At 37.0% G+C, this 21,478-nt stretch overlaps 1 protein-coding gene across 2 annotated transcripts in view; it reads left to right on the forward strand.

Moving 5' to 3' along the window:
- LOC134660794 (diacylglycerol kinase eta) overlaps positions 1–21,478 on the forward strand; it is a 186,667-nt gene that overhangs the window by 82,463 nt on the left and 82,726 nt on the right. For both annotated transcript variants that reach the window (XM_063516587.1, XM_063516588.1), the window contains exons 3-4: positions 14,570–14,715; positions 15,014–15,212. In XM_063516587.1, the coding sequence (XP_063372657.1) occupies positions 14,570–14,715; positions 15,014–15,212 (345 nt within the window). The remainder of the gene's footprint in view (positions 1–14,569; positions 14,716–15,013; positions 15,213–21,478) is intronic.

Here is a 21,478-nt window from a genome sequence, read left to right on the forward strand (position 1 = left end):
ACTAACTGTCAGTACATCATACCTAAGACAGAAAAATAAAAACAATAGGTTAATAAAATGTCAATAATTCCTAATAACAAACATATTTGATTACATGTTACCATCTGCAACGAATTCGGTTACAGAAAAAGCTTGTACTAAAAATGAAATTTTTGCCAAAAACTTATTACTTTTTTTATACGTTTTGCAATGAAAATAAAAAATACAAAGAACCAATGTGAATGTTGAGCACATTTTGTTTGTTGTCAAGAAATCATAAAAGTAACACACGAGTCAAATAAAAGCCAAAAATATCCTTCATATAATCCAAATTATACCTTATTACTTAGGTACGTTGTCTATTCACAATATCTATAGGTAACGTTTTTGTAATCGACTTCGGATGAGATGTTTTATTGTAGTGTATTTGCCTTTTTGACAGAAAAGTGCCTCCCAGGCCCATATAAAAATAACTTTCAGTGCTTAGAGTAGATAGTCTTCCTGACTACCTAAAGTAGAAAATTGTTACTACAAGTATTTTTTTGGTAAGATCACATTCTATCTAAAGTGTCATTCAATAGAACTTGCTAACTATGTAAACAAAATTTACTAGTTAATTGACATTTAGTGTCAATTTTAGTATGGCGGTTTGTTTACATAGTTAGCAAGTTCTATTGAATGACATTTTATCTATCTATATATATATATAATTGAAAAACCAGAAGGGGATAAAAAACGAGGGAAGAAGCGAGATGGCGCCTTACAAATTTCTAATAAAGTTTTTGACACGTTTCTCGAATACGACGCACGTATGATAAGAAGAAACTGTTTAAATCTATTATCTAAATATGAGGGTAAACTAGAGCATAAAAACTATCGCTTTCGCTGCGTATTTAATTTACAATAAGTAATCAAAATAAAATTTCATAACAATCTTCATTTTACGACGATCAGCCATTTCTTGGCAACTCTCGATTGGTTTCGTACGTTTCAAAGTAGAGTCTGTGCGGAAAGTGAAGAGTCGTGGGATTTGAGGGCGCGCCAGTGCTATTTTATGGTTTTTGCTATGCTGACAACACTGGTCACGTGATTATAGTACCTACGACACTAAAGGTCATGATACTTGAAATCCTTTTGTTCCGGTTTTTTGCCACGGCTTACTAAACGGAGCCTGGTGGTGGTGTCGGCTCGTCAACTCAATCCTCTGATTTAGCGGAGGCACTAGTTTTCTTTTTAAAACACACTCTTGTTTTTATGTCTCAGATACTAAAAAGTGACAGTGCGATTGACAAAACTGCTAAAACTAGTTAAGAATCTGTCATTTTAGTACCAAACAAGATAGAGTCTCATTTATATACTGCCTAATCTGTGCAGTCCAACAGTTATTTTAATACAAAACCGGGTAGATCGGGTAGAAATTGGGCAATAGAACTGTAATTTTACTATCTGGGATATAAAAATAGAGCATAAATAGGTAGGCCTTATTGGGATATGTCCGGTGCTCTCATCTCACGATATTTTACTTCGCCGAAAAGTCACTGCTAAATATGAAATATAATTTCGTAACTAACAGAATCTAGTAAACAAACTTACAAATAAAAAAAAAATATTAGATAAAGTTCTTTGTAATCGAAGTTTGAATAATTATTTATTAAAGTCATTACAATTCGAAACATTACCGTAAATTACATTAATACATAAAATTGTGTAGTCTGAATTAAAATATTCAATGTCATTTATGTTTGAGTTAGCTTCAGAACAACCAGGGACACTCATAGAACTATCTTCATCTGTATTGGATATGCTTGAATCCGGCACGTAAATTACAAATTCTTGCAGATCACCTACATAGCGGTCTTTTATTCGAGATACAGTAGGTACTTTTACTCAATCCTGAAAAAAAAATACATATAAATATGCATAAAATGGGAAGTATCAAGATTATTTGTCAGTTATTTTAAAGATCATGATTACCTGCATATTTATGAAAATGAATATATTTCTAATGAATATACTTACCGATTATGTACCGGAGACAAGTTATTTAGGCGGCTTATTAAATAGGTAATTATTTAATATTAAATACAACATCAATACCCGTGAATAGCGGAAACACGTTCCGCGACTTTTTGTAAGTCGATAGTCGGCTTTTAGCCGTTTTCTTCCCGCTGACAAAACCGAACAATGTTAAATATAATTATTCTTGTGGTTTTATCTACGGTTTTATCGTATTTTGAAAATATTTTATACATAAAACTTGCTTGCTTAATAAAAATATACAATGACAGAAGTTTGTTTACTTTTTACAAGACAGGTGTCAAAGGTTTGATTGCCATATAAAATTGAAAATGTTAGTTCCCGTTTCTGCCACGATTCTTCTCTTTCCGCACAGACTCTAAGATGAAAAGTGCTGTCAATGTCAACCTTAGTCTATGCCCATACAAGTGCCTTATGCCATATTAGTAGAGTAAGACCAAAGAAAGTCTGCAGCGCTAAACTAAAAGTAGTTTTTAAAAATCAGTATGTGACAACACCACAGAAAAAGGATTAAATAGTCTTGATACTTGTGAATTTTCTACCATATTTACCGTCTATGAAAAAATTAAGCTATGCATTATGGTTAAATAAATTTAATTCCAACAATAAATGTCACTATTAATATGTATACATATACTAATACTGATGAATAACATTGGGAGAATGTGACATTTGGCATCATCAAAATTATTGAGCTTTTGTAATATCCGCGACGGCCTAGTGGTAAATAGGTACAGAGGGCCTACCGCGAACACCGAAGTTCGCAAATTGCTTTCTCTTTTACTCCCATCAAGGCGTATTTAGATTGCCAAAGAAAATAGCCCGCAATTTGCGAAATTCGGTTTTCGGAAAAACTAAATAAACCGCCATTAAAACAATAAACATTATATGGGACATTCTCTATGAAAAGGGACCTTATTGTCGATGGTGCTTACGCCGCACAACGTCGCGCGGCATTGTATTTATATCGGAGCATCGTTAATAATGGCGTAAGCGCCATCGACAATAAGGTCCCTTTTCATAGATAACGTCACATATTAAAAATAAATTTTAGCTTTCACTAGTAGGTACCCATACCGTAAGCACAAGCATGGAGCTTGTAGGTTCGAGCTCGAAACCCGGCTAGTACCAATGAGCTTCTCGAAATGTTAAAAGGAAGTTCATAAGTATGTAGTAAGTAAGTATGCCTATACCTATTAGGTGTGTTCAGTTTCCTGTGAAACCTTAGTCTAAACCAATATTATATTATCTACATCATGGTATAATAATATACTCCGCCTGGTACTCTCTTCCGAGATTCGCGAATGACCTAACTGTCACTTGCCTACGTCATCATGCTGTTTACAGGTTCTCAAACTTTAAAATGTGGGAGAATTTTAACCAACGGTGAAAATTATTTTAACGGCATTAATTTTAAGTTATTCATGTAGAAACATAGTAAAATAAAACAAATCTATACTGCCCTTTTCACCCCTACTCTTACAGTTCCGAATAGAACAGCCAACCATTTTCGTAACAAAACATTAATTACTAAGCTTACGACGTGAAAAGTTTGGAAAACACTGCGACTGCTGACACTGAGCGAGAAGGAAATAACAATTAACACGCGTTCGACAAGGATGACGGTCAGGGACAAAATGGCGGATTGTCAAATGTGACAGCGCTATCCTGTGTTGCCAGTAGTGTAAACAGAATTACCCGAACGTCTGAAATTTCTTTCATGAATCGGAAGATATTGCTAACGAATAATTAAAAATGACGTGTTATTGTAAAATTTAAGATAAAATACAAATAAATGAAAATTATAAAGAAATATTTTAACTTATTAACCATAGATATAATGTACCCATGTAACATGTTATGTTGAAATAAAGTGGCAATGTTATTGTGACGTAGGCAAGTGACACTCTGGGAAGAGAAGACCATGTTTTATTAGACCATGATCTACATAATATGGTGCAAGTATTAAGATGTTTCTTTCCACTCACCCGTCATCAACTACAAATTTTGTAAACATTGTCGTTTTTGAGCTTGAATCGCCTCGTGCTGATTTTTTACTGGTGTAAAATTATTCGTCACGCGGAAAGTAACTCCCGCACGCCGGTTTTGTAAGGTTTCACCATGTTTTTTCCGTTCATCACAAAACACAACCAATATTTAAACGATTTTGACAAACACATAACATAGTGAATGACGTTTACTGACTGCTAAAGAACATTGCGATATATAGTTTTTTATAGTCTGGAGGTAAATTAAAGACTTGTGTTTAATTTACCTATTTACTCCTTCACGATTTTCGTAGACATCTCTTCTAAATACCTAAATCTGGTATGGATGTGTTCCTCGTGGTCTCTAGAATACGAATTGGCCGGTTTTAGTTTACGGAGAGGGGGACGTGTCGAAAAAAAGGGGGGGAAAGTGGGCGGCCGACCAGCATTGATATTTGTTCACATCTTGAGTCCTATGGGACCGATCGGTTCGTTTGAGGTGTCGTTTGAAACGTGCTATTATTGCTTCATAATAACTGTAGTCATAACTGTAGTAGTTTAGAAAATATTTTAAAATATATGATTATTATCATGCATGGATGGCATAAGTACTGACAAAACATGCGTCTAACTCAATAAATTATAACTTTACCGCAATTAATGTTATTACAAAATATACGAGAAATTACATTAGCTTTCTAAAAACATAAGGTTTATTGGTGTATGGTATTATATAACCATGTAATGATGAATTTTGTTCAGCATGGGTCACTACGCACCGTCACGTAAATGGCGGGCGACCGACCTCAACTGTTCATTGTTTCTCGGGTTCTATTTTACTGATCAATTGGTGATGGATAACATTAGAAAGAATATTAAACGTACAATAATTGGTTTCTAATAACCGTAGTCATAACTGTAGTCATTTACAAAATAATTGAAAATATATTATTTTTACCGTGCATGGACATAAGTACTGGTAAAACATGCTTCTAACTAACATAACCGCAATAAATGTTTTCAAAATATACGGGAAATTTTATGAGCTATCCAAAAATATAAGTTTTATTGCTTTATAATGTTGTATAACTAAGTAATCATGAATTTTGTTCAGCATGGGTACTGTGCACCGACACGTAAACGGAGCCCGGCCATCGTTGAGTTTTCATTATATTTCGGGTTCTATTTTTCTGATACATGGTGGATACCATTTGCAAGCATATAAAATTTTCTGTGAATACTCGATTGTTTGAAATCTGAGGCCCAAAATAACCATTTTAAAAATATTAAAGAAAATGTTTAATTTTTACCTTAGAGGTTTGCTTAGTGACTGAAATAATTTGAGAAAGAGATAATGTAGTAAATATAGCGTGAAATTTTTAGAATAAAATCAACAAACTATTTATTAACTTTCCAAAAATATTGTTTAGTCACCGTACAACTATAAACATATATGTATGCCAGGACCAATTTCGCCAAGCAAGCAAACACACGGCGCGGCGAACGCCTGGTAGACCAGCAGCATTATATTCTTGATTGACAGTACATTTTATAATGTAGGTATCCAAAATGATAAAATATCGATATAAATGATGGTTTGTTTGTTTTGTTTTTTATCACAGGGAACTTAAGTATGTTTTGACTCTTTTGACAAAAGCCCAGTTCTAGGTTCATAACATCGTTAAGTTCGTAGCTTTCATGATTGCAAAACTACTGCATATAAAGTACTTAATATCTGTGTTGTTATTTGACTCACGCGTCTACACATAAAACGTTTTCAAACCCACTCGGTAGTTAATAATTTAAAATCACCTTTTTAGTGAGATCTGAGGCTTGTGGCGTTTTAAAGAGATATTTGTCGCCGCACGCTCCAGGATGCAAAATAAGTGACTACTATTTGAGTAGCAGCGTATGTCCACATAATAACTATCCGTGAAGTCCGGTTTTAAGTATAGTAATAGTAAAATAAGGTCAATATTGAGTAAACTATCTATATTATATTTATTTACTATTTTATTTTACGGTCCAATTTATAGTTTTTGCTTACCTATTGATTCATTGGCGTTTGATATTGTAGTTTTAGCTTGTAAGTATGACTCTATTGACAGTTATAAGATGTACTACGGTATTTAAATAACGCTCGTCAGTAACTACATGATCTTAGATCTATAATAGCGACTCATAACTTCTCTGTTCGACTGTAAGTCATACAAGAGAGTTAAGTAGCGATTGCGATATAAAAAGCTATAAGTAGGAGGCTTTATCACACGTTTAGAACCTTAAGTGCAAATTGCATATTATTACTCATATAGATGTTAAGGTTGTTCAATTCACTTTGAGCTATAAGCTATAATAATAGCAGCTTAACGCTATATTGCATATATAGCGCCCAAAAGATCTTAAATCTTTAGATGAACCTTTTAAACACTTTTATGTCACCAGAGCCTGTAAACTGTAAACTAAGACTATAGATGTAGCTATTCTAGAGCCAGGCTGTCTTTAGGTAAGAAAATAGGAGCTAAGTGTCGCCTAATTGTTTGTTGGGATTTATATGACGGTGCGCAGTGACCCATGCTGAACAAAATTCAAAATTAAAAAAACAAATATTTTAAAATATTTTGTAAATTACTAAAGTTATGACTACGGCTATTAGAAACCATTTATTGTACGTTTAATAACCTTTCAAATGGTACCTATCACCAATTGATCAATAAAATAGAACCCGAGAAATAATGAAAAGTTTACGTCGGTCGCCCGCCATTTACGCGACGGTGCGTAGTGACCCATGCTGAACAAATTTCGTTATTACTTGGTTATATAATATCATACGCCAATAAAACTTATGTTTTTGGTAAGCTAATGAAATGTCTCGTATATTTTGTAATAAAATAATTGCGGTATTGTTGTAATTTATTGAGTTAGACGCATATTTAATCAGTACTTATGCCATCCATGCACGGTATAAAATCAAATATTTTAAAATATTTTGTAAACGACTACAGTTATGACTACGGTTATTATGAAACAATAATAGCACGTAATAATACTCTTTCAAACGACACCTCACACGAACCGATCGGTCCCATAGGACTCAAGATGTGAACAAATATCAATGATGGTCGGCCGCCATCTTTGCCCCCCTTTTTTTCGACCCGTCCCCCACTCCATAAACTAAAACCAGTCAATTCGTATTCTAGAGATCACGAGGAACACATCCATACCAGTTTTAGGTATTTAGAAGAGATGTCGACGACTTTTCTCAAAACAGGCCGATTTCCACCTATCTATTAATTTGCTGTCAAATTATTGCGCTGCAGACATTCTTTGGTCTTACTCTATTATCAAAATTACTAATTTGTATTATGTTGTTTTAAATTTATTTTTGAGTTATATTATTCAGATTGACTTTCACGGCTTCGGCAAACATTGCCATTCGTCCGGGGAACGGGCTGCCGAGAAGGGTCAAAAATACAAAGTTTATAGCAAGTTAATATTTTAATATGAAGTCCATCGGTCCAAGGGATGGTGCCCGTAATAATGGGTATTGATAATTATACTTTATTGACTTTAGAGATATAATCAATTCGGGAACTGTTTTCTCGCGTAAAAATACGATACGACTCGACCAGGTAGGATTTTTTTCTTCTTGCTGAACAGTCACCGTCAGATATATCGGAGCGGCCGAGGTATTCACAAATACCTATCTGAACAATTTAAATAAATACTCTACGTATGTAGATGAATAAATACAATCTTGCCTTTTATCAAATCACATCATTTATTGAGAAATTTGCGAATTAAGTTATCCAAATAACGGTTATAAATATAAGAAGTCCATATCACAGTTATGAACCCTGGCAGGGTTGAATACATAATAATGTTGGTATTTAACTTATAATAATGTCGGTATTCTTTATTTCATCTACGCGAGCGGAGAATCGGGCCCGTCTAGTAACTATAATAAGCGTAGAACAGTTTGTGAAAATATAAATGCAATTGTGGCATTGTAGCAGCAGCGAACGAGTGAAGATTATCAAAAAACTCTGCCCAAAAAATATAAGATATGATGTAAGATGTAAATATTGGGCGAAAACTCATACACCCATACATTTTAATATCATTTATATTTTTGTATACGGTAATACATATTAAATTTTTAGTAATTTGTACATATGAATAAATTACTAAAAATTTAATAAGTGCTTGAATATGAGCATTCAGTAAAAAAAAAAACAACGGGTTGCACTCAGGGAGTGCCGGCAGAAGTGAAAACTCAATCACTATTGCAAAATGTCTGCAGCACTATGTATAATTGAGGTTAACGCCATCTAGCGTTATTTCGTCGCATTGCTTGAAACCCCTAAGCACATCACTATTAGTACTCGAGTTATATGAATACCAGTTAGAGCTAAACTCACTAGATGGCACTTAAATCAATAAAGAAAAACTCAATGACATTGAAGTAACATTTTTTCGATCAGGTCACGTGTCCGTCTTACGTTTTACGGTCACGTGACACCTGTTACGAGTTTAACATTTTTTCCCCATCACAAAAAGTGCACAGCGCCGCTAAAGAAGTTTTCACTTCAAAAATATACCTGATCATGCAGGGAAAGATTTTACAAGTTTATTTATAGCTGCAGTAGGCACCTGCGGGCTGCAGCACTTGACACTTATTGTCAAGAAACCGGCGGCAATTAAGTTCTCGCCTCAAGCTCTTATTTTACTTACCTTAGCTCTTTTTACTAAAATGTTCTCTACAGAAATTAAACATACTTTCATTTTGTTTTCCATCTTACCAACGTTTATTTCTTATGTGAATAAGTAATGTGATGTTAACCAAATGCTGTGTAATATGACGGTCATGTAAAAGTAGCGTTTCATACCATTTTGACAAATAAGGAACCACAAACACTAACGGTAATTATTAGTTAAGGCAGCCATTCTCAAAGTGGGTTCCGCGGATCCCTAGGGCTCCCTAGGTCAGAGCCGCTAGAAAAAGCGAAAACAAATCAATAACCAGCTCTGCAGCAAATGGTGAGCAAAACCTTATTATAAAATATCTCAAAGGCATTCCAAAGATAGTTGAAGCGACACCAAAAAACTTGAAAACCCCGGCACCCGGCATGACCGGTGCCCTGGACATCCCACAAATACAGATACACCAAAAACACAGAACACCTACAAAGTAACAAATAACTATGATGACATCGTAGTTAATAATAAAACATTTAAATACCTGTATGCGAACGCAAGAAGCATCATGAAACCAGGTAAGCTGGATGAATTAAAATGCACGCTCAAAGCTTTCAATGCCCTCATCCACGTTATAATTCTGACCGAAACATGGATAAATTCCAATGACGAGCTGAGCAGAGTACAAATACCAGGCTATACGCACTACTCGAACTTTAAAACTGATGCACGAGGTGGCGGTGTTTCTATATTTGCCCACAACAATTTGAAACATACCGAAATCCAAAGTATGAACAAAGACGGTAACCTTTACCTTATTACCTTTGGGTACATATAGAGATGCGTATTGCATTGGACTTAGGAGTCATATACAGAAGACCTGAACAGTCAAACATCCAAACATTCCTTGAGACCCTCTCCCAGCAGTTAAATAAATCCAAAAGAGCGTTAGTCTTTGGTGATTTCAATATTAATCTTTTAAGCCCCGATCGGATATCCAACGACTACAAACAGATTATCGAAGAGAACGGCTACCAAATACTCAACAAAATAGACAAGCACTACTCAACACGAGAAACTGAAACTACTCAGACTATTATCGACCACGTTTGTACAAACCTTATAGAACATCAGTTTCACATGGCAATAGTAGATTCGGCAATGTCGGACCACAAACAGGTTTACCTTGGACTTAAGAAATATGAGCCTAAAATGATGAAAAAAGTCAGCTACAATGCAATAGATTATGGTAAACTTTTTAATACCGTTTAAAATGCAGATATTGGTAATGTTACTGAGTATCATCAACTCGAGGAGAAATTAATTTACTGTATTAAAAACAGCAAAATCACTAAAACAAAGATCTTAAATCCTCCAAAACAAGACTGGATCAATAAAGACCTTATCGACGGTATAGCGAAGCGGAACATGCTATGGAAAGTTCATAAGAAAGACCCCTCCAATGAAAGTAAGAGAAATGATTTTGTTAAGGAACGAAATAAAGTAGCAGAAAGCATACAAAAAACTAAGAGTACTTACTACCTCAAAATGTTCTCAGACTGTAAATCAAACTCAGCAAAAATGTGGCGAACAATAAATAATCTGACAAGAAATAAAGTGGAGGAAACCTGTGTCCCCAGTAAGCTGCAGTCAGAAACAAGAACGATTACCGACCCGAATGAAATCTGCGAACATTTCAACAGTTACTTTTCAACCAAAGGTTCAACGTTAGCCAGCCAAATTCCACCTGTATCAAGAAAAGATCTCATTAATAAGCAACCTTCGAAACCACAGAAACAGCTTTCAGAATTCACCCCAGCAACAGTAAAAGAAGTGACTACAATCATCAACAATCTAGATGTGAACACCAGCTCAGGCTTGGATGGCATAACGCTAAAATCTATAAAGTGTGTGAAAGATATCATTATCGAAAAGCTAACAGAGTGCTTTAACGGATGCCTAGAATCTGGTTGTTTTCCAGATAGCCTCAAAGTAGCAAAAGTAAGCCCCGTATACAAATCGTCAAAAAAGTCAGATCCTGGCAATTACCGACCCATTTCAGTCCTTCCTGCTCTTTCAAAAGTACTCGAAAGCTTACTGCGAAATCGTCTTGAAAACCACCTCAACTCGATGAACTTCCTGTATGATAAACAGTATGGGTTTAAGCTCTTGTCAAATACTCTGACCGCTACAATAGACCTTGTAACCAAAATAAAAGTCAGTATAGATCAGAAGCAAGTGGTTCTTGGCGTGTTCATCGACCTGAGAAAAGCTTTTGACACTATTAGTCATCATATACTTTTGGAAAAGCTGGAGAACATAGTCGGCATGGGCGCTACTGCACTAAAAATGTTCGAATCCTACCTCGCAAGTCGCAGGCAAATAGTGAAATTAGGTCAATTTACAAGTAGCCAACAAGTTGTCTCATGTGGCGTGCCTCAAGGATCTACCCTTGGGCCACTTCTCTTCTTGATTTACATTAACGACATAAGTCAAATTGGCCTGAGAGGCAACGTAACACTATATGCGGACGACACAAGCCTTTTTTATTACGGTCATTCCCTACATGAAATTTTAGGCGATGCTCAGCGTGACTTGGACCTTCTCAACAGTTGGTTCCAAAGCAATTTGTTAACCATAAACACAACTAAATACAACTACATCATATTCGCTCCTAAAAACAAAAAATTACCAAATGTCGAATCTCTCACACTCAATAACCAACCAATTAAAAGAGTCGATCAGGAAAAGTATCTCGGCCTCATACTTGACAAAAAATTTACTTGGCGTCCGCATATAGATAAAATAAAAAATAAAATAACTTCCCTTACTGGTTCTCTGCGTAGTATTGTGCGATGTCTTCCTAAAAAAGTGCATTACACAATCTATAACAGTCTTGTCAAGCCGCATATCGAATACCTTATTGAAATATGGGGCACTACCACCGCAAGTAATTTGAAAGTGTTACAAACAGCCCAAAATAAGCTAGTTAAAGTTCTATTTGGGTATGATTTCCGTACGCCAACAATTACATTATACAAAGACACAAATATTCTTAATATTAAACAAACTTACCACTATCAGACTTGTATACGGAAAATACTACAAAAAGACTTGCATACTCAATTATCTTTCAGGAAAAAGCGGACTATACAAAAAATGAAATTAAGAAACGCCGATAATCTCATACTTCGCGCTCCCGAACAAATTATGGTAAAAAATGCATCTATTATGAAGGTGCAAACCTGTATAATAAACTTCCAGACGATATTAAAAATGCAAAATCAAATTCAACATTTAAAAGATTACTTAAAAAACACATGGATGTCTAACTTAAATTCATCACAGTCATAAAACTCGAATACCCATATATGTATACCTAAATACAAATATTTATCGTACTTGTTTATACTATAAAAAAAACGTTAAATATCAGTCTAACACATACAAAAAAAACCCCTATAAATAAACAAATGAAATAAATTAAAGTACCTACCGTAACAGTTGGACTACGCATCTGTTCTGCAAGTCGCTTCCGAACGATTTATATCTGTGTTATCTTGTTATCTATTGCGCACAGTGCGCAGGATTCCGTACCCAAAGGGTAAAAAACGGGACCCTATTACTAAGACTTCGCTGTCCGTCCGTCCGTCCGTCTGTCACCAGGCTGTATCTCATAAACCGCGATAGCTAGACAGTTGAAATTTACACAAATGATGTATCTCTGTTGCCGCTATAACAACAAATACTAAAAATAAAATAAAATAAATATTTAAGGGGGGCTCCCATACAACAAACACGATTTTGTTGCTCTATTTTTTGTTGATGGTGCGGAACCCTCCGTGCGCGAGTCCGACTCGCACTTGGCCGGTTTTATTTATTTATTTGGAGCTCCGTCAAATATTTTGCTTTCCAAACGAGTTCCGTCGCCAAAAAAGTTTAGGAACCGCTGAGTTAAGGTACCTATGTTATTTTAGAGTTATGAGTAGATAAAGCGTTGCATTGTTGTTTCTTCTTCTTTCTAACCGCCTTCAAATAAAGGAGCAGGTTATCAATTAGATTTTTTTCTGTAATGTTATTTCAGAACTTCATCCTTTTTAGGGTTCCGTAGCCAAATGGCAAAAAACGGAACCCTTAGAGATTCGTCATGTCTGTCTGTCTGTCTGTCTGTCTGTCTGTCTGTCCGTCCGTATGTCACAGCCACTTTTCTCCGAAACTATAAGATCCGAATAGTTATACTGTTGAAACTTGGTAAGTAGATGTATTCTGTAAACCGCATTAAGATTTTCACACAAAAATAGAAAAAAAGCAATAAATTTTTGGGGTTCCCCATACTTCGAACTGAAACTCAAAAAATTTTTTTTCATCAAACCCATACGTGTGGGGTATCTATGGATAGGTCTTCAAAAATGATATTGAGGTTTCTAATATCATTTTTTTCTAACCTGAATAGTTTGCGCGAGAGACACTTCCAAAGTGGTAAAATGTGTGTCCCCCCCCCCCCCCCTGTAACTTCTAAAATAAGAGAATGATAAAACTAAAAAATATATATGATGTACATTACCATGTAAACTTCCACCGAAAATTGGTTTGAACGAGATCTAGTAAGTAGTTTTTTTTTACACGTCATAAATCGCCTAAATACGGAACCCTTCATGGGCGAGTCCGACTCGCACTTGGCCGCTTTTTTGCCTTTTTTTTGAAATAGTTTGTTATTAGTTTGTGTCTTTTTTGTTTTTATAGTAGATTTGAAAATAGTTATTTATACAATCAGATAGCAAAGTTTGATATTACCTACTTTGAGTGCCTGAAAAAATGTAATCCTTCTTCAACCCTTTTTTCATGTTTTCTTAAGGTATTCCAATAATCTAATTTTAATCATCGCAATAAAACACAAAAACAAAACGAAATAAATTTCAGTGAGATAATAATGTATAGAAATAACAAACATCAATGTTATGTTTAATCGAGATCTTTAAAAAAACTTTATAAGCTGCGTTCGGAATTGGTGATACTAATATTTTATTATAGACATATAATAAAACAAATACAAGATGTACAGCCACACGCTAAGGCCGAGTACCTGGATTACTCAATGGACTGAACCGTTATGGAATTAACTGGTACTCAGGCGTTGCATGTGCCTGCACAGACTGCATAAAATAAGGTGGGAGGCGATAGCAAGGGATCCTATTGGCCTAAGTCCCTACTTCCCTAGCCCTAACTTATTCTATGACAAGGATGTCTGTACCGGGAGACCTATCGGTAACAGACGGATTCCCTACGGGGGGGGATCAAGGTGGTTTGGATGGATACTTGCTGCCGATCGCCCAGGCTCAAGCGACCGATTAAGGCTGAAGGAGTCTTATGCCACAGCAAGGGTTCCTGTAAAAAGGTGGTGGATGGGAGCCTCTACTCTCAGAGTGTCGCCCTGAGCAAGCAGAGGTTTTGGGTATAGAGGTAGTGAAACACCAACGGACAATTGGTATCTGATTTATTTACAATTTGCATTTCTTTATATACACAACTTTACCTATAGCACACATATGTAAATCTTATTTGTATTACATCCGTGTAAAGTGCAACTAAGACAATATGTTTCTGCTGGTTTATGCCCTAGATTGATCTGCGTGGATCAGCGCGATGCGCTGACGCAATCTGTTGCTTAAACACAAGACATATATTTAAACTAGTATACTACATCCGAATACGCCTGTAAGTCTCCCCACAAATATCTCAACCTTATTCGTCAGAAAATAAAACTTGAGACCACAGATCACTTGTTTTAGGGATCTTTGTGTTTTAGGAATGTTTTTGTAAATATTGTAACATTAGATACCCAATAATTTTTAAAATTTAAATTGTTTAAGGTAATAACATCAAGTCGGTGCCTCGTTCTGTGCGCGGACAGTCGCGGTGAAATGGAGTCGTGGGCCGGAGCCCTGCGAGGTGCTTTGCACCGCGGGGGCGACGTGGACGATCTCATGGCCAGGCTATCATGTGGAGATCATCAATGGTAACCTTCCTAATCAGGTTTCTATTAACATCTTATCAAAGTAGCTCTACTCAGGGAACGTGTAACTGGAACTTTTCAGTCCAGATGCTCTAAGCCAGAATTACTTAACCTATGTAGGTACTAAGAAAATTCTTCTGACAGAGTTACAAACGTGAAAGACCTTTAATTAAATCATGAGCCACACGGCTGGCCGCCGATTAGGTCATTTACCTTTAAAAAATACAATTTTTCGTGTGAATAACTTGTACCTGTATCAGAACCAGAATCCCAGTTAAGACAATGTTTTATCCGTTTGTAGGTACTCCGCCACACACGCCCGGCCAACGTTTTGCAACGTGTGCCGCGAACCGTTCGGCGCGCTGGGCACAGCGCACGCGCTAGCCTGCGAGCTGTGCAAGTTCAGGGCCCACAAGCGATGCGCCGCGCGCGCCCCTCCTTCCTGCAAGTGGAGCACGCTCGCTTCCCTCGGGCCGCATTTAGTCGAAGACGCTGAAGGAGTAAGGTTTTTGCACTTACTTTTACCACAGAATAAGTAATAGTATTATCATACAGAACGGCCACGCACCGCCCCGCCCCGACTCGCATTACCTCACCCCGTGCTCGCCCCGCGACATGAATCTGGCGGACTTGTGGCGTGCTCTCAGTAAAGCGACTTACCCACACATACACAATGACGCGTGCCGTGCACACATATAAACGCAAATTATTTTTGGTGTATGGCGTGTCCGCCCTGTGCTTTTACTATTGGTAATTATTAATTACTTTTACTATTAGACTTGAGTAAGGTCAATATATGTGTAAGACCGTCTATTATGCAAGTCCTTCTACTCACTATATTTCTTATGTTAATATACGTAGGTACGCCACTTACAACTTGTTCGGTATAGCAGTTTTTCGTCTTAAATTTATCCATTCAATAAATATTGCTAGGAATTCAACAATCAACTTTATTAGTCTTACTAGAGTTACTAGTAATTCACCATCAGGGAAATTTACCAGTAGGTAAATTCCCATTTTTCCCTGTAACGTTACCAAAAACCGATAACGATTTTTTCATATTATTTGAACCCAATGGTTCAAATGTTAGAGGGAGGGTTAATTTTTATCGGACTGATTATAATTTCCTAAATAATTTACTAGATCGAAAGACCTATCTTTTCGTGTACCTGCCCCAAACATTTTTTTCTAATTTTTATTTGTAAGTTGTCAACCACGTATCAACCACATGAATTGAATATCCCCCAATATTTACCTATTATACCCCATTTTTTTGACTGTTTTTTTTATAGATTTAATATTGCTAAGCCCTTACAGGGCCTATTCAAATTTTAATATTTATCATGTAATAATCATTGCAATACATAAATATGAATATGAATTGCCTTATCAATCAAACTAAGACCATCGACAGAAATCGTCCATCCCAGGCAGCGTTTTCCTATTTAGAAAACAAATTATAGCGAGGCTGCTCGATATGTGTGGACCTGCCTATTAGCTGTCATCAATTATTTTAAAACATGGTTGAAATATATGGATATACGAGTATAATTTTTAGGCCCCTAATACTGTCGAGTTTTCCTGTTATGAAGATCTTCCCGTACCTACTATTTTTGCTACAATGTAATTTTTTACGAGTTTATGAAAATGTAATTTTTTTAAATAATTAAGCGCGTCTGTTACTTTGACATATATCTAAAGACGGGCACTAAAAATGTTTTTAATTCAGCGGTGTCACTGATTTGATAGCTGTTGGTCCAAATTGTGATTCGTCCAAGTCGCGATTCGTCCATTACGTGGTTCGTCAAGTATCCTTAACGCCGTTCGTCCATATCGCGATTCGTCCAAGTCGCCATTCGTCTAAATCTTAGTTCGTCAACTACGTGGTTTGTCAAGTATTCTTAACGCCGTTCGTCCATATCGCGATTCGTCCAAGTGGCCATTCGTCCAAATCTTAGTTCGTCAACTACGTGGTTTATCAAGTATTCTTAACGCCGTTCGTCCATATCGCGATTCGTCCAAGTCGCCATTCGTCTAAATCTTAGTTCGTCAACTACGTGGTTTGTCAAGTAGGTGGGTAATCCTTAACGCGGTATGTCCATATCGCGATTTGTCCCCCATGTTTTCAACTCGTTCACATTCCCAATTCGTTCATATACACGTGTTACACGTTGACACGGGCACCCGTGTTCTTAAGCCTGCGGTACTAAGAACTCGAACTATACGAACCCGCATGGATCCAGAAACATTTACACTGTGATGGCGCTGTAACAGCGCGCACACAACATCCCGCTTCACCGCCACGCGACGCACCGAGCCATCGCGCTTCACCCCCCCGCACCCCGCGAGCCACTATAAAAGCGCGAGCGCGCGTTCGTACCGTCGGCAGTCGTCCTCGTCGCCTTCTGCTGTGAGCACGGCTCTCCCACGGTTGTGCCGGCCTGGGGTTACCGCGTAGGCACCCGTTCCTTCGCTTCCCCCCTATCCCGTTCCTGCGTCTCGGTTGTGCCAGCCTGGGGTTACCGCGTAGGCACCCGATCCGCTTCCCGCCTATCCCGTTCCTGCGTCTCGGTTGTGCCGGCCTGGGGTTTCCGCGTAGGCACCCTAGATCCAGGATCGTCCTGTATACCTATCCGTCTTCATCCCCCTTACCCTTTGGGGATCCCGAGTATCCCAAATCGCGTGTAGCGTAGGGATCGCGTACCGTAGTGACTAACCGAGTCACCCCGCGCCGTCTTAGCCTAGGATACCTAGACTTAAGCCCTAAATAGTTTAGATTCAATAAACCGGCATAAAAGCCCGTCGATTAGCATTTTGCATCTGTGTTTCTATTAGCTACCCGGTACCCCTCTCTCCTCTGAGCTAACTAGGAAACCCTGGTTCCTGTCTGGAACTGGGGAGTTGTATGAGGCCACGCCCGCCCCGGCGAACGTGATCCCATCACAACACGGGTATCAGTGTACACGGGTACACGAAGAAACCGATCTTTACTACCCGCGGGTTCGAACCGTTCTTCAAGTGTAGCAGAGATTAGTAACAAAAATATAAGTCCCCCCCCCCCCCCCAGGGTTTGCAGGGTTCCCGGGTCGTCATACTAATAAGGGCGTAAGGGCCCTCTAGGTGCCCTCATAGTCTATACTCTATAGAACTTAAAAACGTAATCTGTGCATTAACGGACTTTAAAAAGAAAATAGCGTGTCTCCTCGTTAATTCCTCTATATATTCGACGTATAAATAACAAAAAAATGTGCGGTCTTTGTTTTTGTGTTTGAGAGTTTTGGAGTATTATAATGGAGAATCAAAATAATAAAGTATAATTATGTCGAATACCTATGTATTTCGATTACCTAATTATTGAGCAACGAGTTATTTTTTATTTTTTAATTATAGTAAAGGCAAAACAAAATCTATTATCAATACAGTATCAATAAAATTGATTAATCGAATAAAAATGCTATGTAATCGCAGACCCGGAACCTAAATCTTTGGTTTATTTAATGCTCCATAAATGGATGCCATCTCTGCTACAACACACTAAGTTATACCAGGCGCGATTTCGTCGCTTTGCTACAGGTAGCTAAAAGTACATCCGTTCGGCCCCAATTTTGGGGAAAGCCATAAGCCGCAGCGTAGCGCTGTCGCCTGTGCTGATCGTAACAGACGCGTTTTGTTAGAGAGTGAGTCTTCTGTACTTAGTACTATTATTTATTCTGTGGTTATACCATCTTTGCAAATATTATTTTCTTAAGAAATTGCATTGCTGATACTTGTTTTTTTTTTTAATCTTAAGTTTTTTTTCTTCAAATATTCGTTAAAGCGAATATCGCGTAATCTTCTCATTCTACTCATAGGTGTTTTTCTTTTAATATGTATGTCATAATGCCGCCCTTCTTTCTTCAAAATATCTACTAACAACAGCACATTCGGCTTCACGGAAACTTTTTTATTGAGTCTGCTGTGCCACCCTTCCAAAGGATTCGTTGTTCGCTGATTTTCCTCAGCCACGCTTAACATCTAGAAATATCGTACCCACTGTCCTTCGAAATATGTACAGAATTTCTCGAAAGCCGTGACATCTGTACACATTTCGCCGACTTTCTTTACGTCTAGCGACGCGTCAGTCATGAAATTTGTTGGTAATAACGTCAAAAACGAGTATGAGCACAGTCTTATGACGTTTCTGCCGACTGATGTCTGATCCAACTGCAACTTTTCACACTTTTCGCGGATGCCTTTATGATACTGAAAAAAGGAACCGCTTGTGTAGACATCTGGGTACACTTTTTTCAAGGCATTGAACTGTGCCGGTTCAAAGTCTGCTTTGTAATATTTGATCTCAACGCCGACTTCTTCTTTTAAGACAGTGAACAGTGTTTGGTACGTTTTTTGCTCTTTATTAGGAAGTAAACATTAAACCACTGGAACAATGGTCTGGCATTTATTGTTAGGATTTAATCCTACATGCAAAGTAAACATTTGCTTGAAGGGCTTTGCTGCTCTCTTAAATGTGACGTCAGCATAAAACTTATATGTTTTATTTTTTGTTTTTTCGAGTAGTTTGCGTGACAGCCTTTTTGTACAAAATATGAATATTTTCTTTTCGTCGCCGGTTTCTTTCACTAAAAAATCATCTGCTAATGATTCCGGAATGTTTACGTCGCTTGGATGACGAAATGATAAACTTTTTAATTCCAGATTTTTTTATTATACCTTGTTAGTGAATCTCTTTTTGATGAATATCTCGTCTGGCTCTACAACGCCACAGTCATCGAGCTGCTGGATAGATTCTTCTAAAACTTGCTGAACAGACCTATAATATTATTTATTTATTTATTTATTGCCTGTTTGTATTTTTGGTTCAAATTGTAGCGAAAACCGATTCTCAATAGTGCCATGGTATCCCTTTTGCTTTTCACAAACGTCAGATCAAACGAATCACTCATTCTCATTATTCTTCATTGATTCGAAAATAATTCTCTAATGAAGCCAAAATGCAGTCGCTATACGAGTAAAACAATATAAATAGCTATCAGTTATTGCATAAATCAATCAAGGAATGCATTTGAAATGCAAGACTAGAACACCTAGAAGTCTATTTCAAATACTTTTTTTTATAAAAAATAAATTATATTTCATGAGCTTGACATCGAAAAATTACTAAATAAATTCTACAAAAGTATCTGATGAAGAAGTCGCTTTTTAATCAATGTAGTTTGATAAAGAAGCCTTTGGCGCATATTTTCTAGTTCTTAGTTTTGGAATTTACTCTCTGCTTACCGAGTTATTCATATAAATACAGATTTTTTATTTCATTTTTTTTCTCCTGAAAAACTCAAAAGTGCGACTTGTATCTAGCACTGAAAGATGGCTCTTAACTAGGTCTACCACTGGTAAAAAAATCACGTTCCACTATCGCGGCGTTTGGGAGTTACGTATAAAGGTCAAATTATACTTTTTAGGGTTGTTACTTAAAGGTCAAACAAATATGAAAGGTCGGAGTAATTAAAAAATCTGATTAAATTAAATTAAGGAACAACATAAGAAACTTTATTTATATTTATTTATTTAACCTTTATTGCACAATACAAGAAATTACAAATGGCAGACTTGCCAAAAGGCATTATCTACCAGTCAACCATTGGGCCACGCAGAAACCTTTAAGTGCAGTGCACTTTGTTAAACAATAAAGCCATTAAATTCAGAAAAGAAAGAAAGAAATTCAGAAGTCAAGTTATAGTTTCTTTTCGCAAGTTGGTCTCAGATTTTATGTATTTTGTGGCTCATACAAATCATTTTCATTTTCGAGAACTAACGTGCAGTCGTCAACATGGGATGGATTTTCATCACCGTCTATTAACGAAGATCCATCATTAGCTAGATCTTCATCATCGACTTCAGCCTCTTGTAAGTTTTCTTCATGAATCGGCTTCAGAAGTTCACGAACTGCTTCTGGTAGACTAATCGGCGGACGATTTTTGGCGTTGTCTGTCGTGTGCCATAGACACGAACGGATCTGATGATTCTAGTGCACGGTGAAAGAGATCTATCATAGTTTTTCTCCTGTTCATTTTCCGGCAATGGTGTTCCCTATCTGACCGCCAAAATTTATTGCGCGATTCGGCCGCTTGCTCTGAGAGCATACCAACAGGAAGAGAACATGAATCTATGATCTCTTCGCCGTGTACTAGAATTTTGTGTACCGTTACAGTCATAGGATGGCATTCATATGACGACTTCATCACATACCTTTCCGCGAGCGTACGGCAAAAAGTACCGAACTTTTTTGCATCGATAGGATACTCGCAAGATATGGCGACAAGTATAATATGTAATCCGTCGATTAACCACGCATCAAGACCTAATATCTTAGAAAATATGGCACGATATTTATCGGATAGTGCTGTGCGGGCTGAATTGCCATCATTAGTTGTACCTGAATTAGGTTTTACTACGTCCACCAATAATCCTATCTTTTTTCTTATTTCAGATTGAATAAGTTTTTTTCGTTCTTCAAAATTTAGCCTTCCCTGCTACTCTTCTTGATTCGCCATTTTCGAACTGAAGGGTCGTTTTTATAACTCAGATGTAATAGAAACTCTAAAATTCGAATCCACGCATGAAGTGGATTGATACCGTGTCGCATATTTTCTTTTATAGTTTCTTTTGTGTATGACGTTTTCAAATCATTAAACTGACTCGCAGTAAGCTTGCAAAAGGGACATCTTAACTGTGAAGGCGTTCTAGTAATAGCGTTGAAAACTTTGCC

This window comes from Cydia amplana, chromosome Z (genome assembly GCF_948474715.1).
Source record: "Cydia amplana chromosome Z, ilCydAmpl1.1, whole genome shotgun sequence".
Lineage (NCBI taxonomy): Eukaryota > Metazoa > Arthropoda > Insecta > Lepidoptera > Tortricidae > Cydia > Cydia amplana.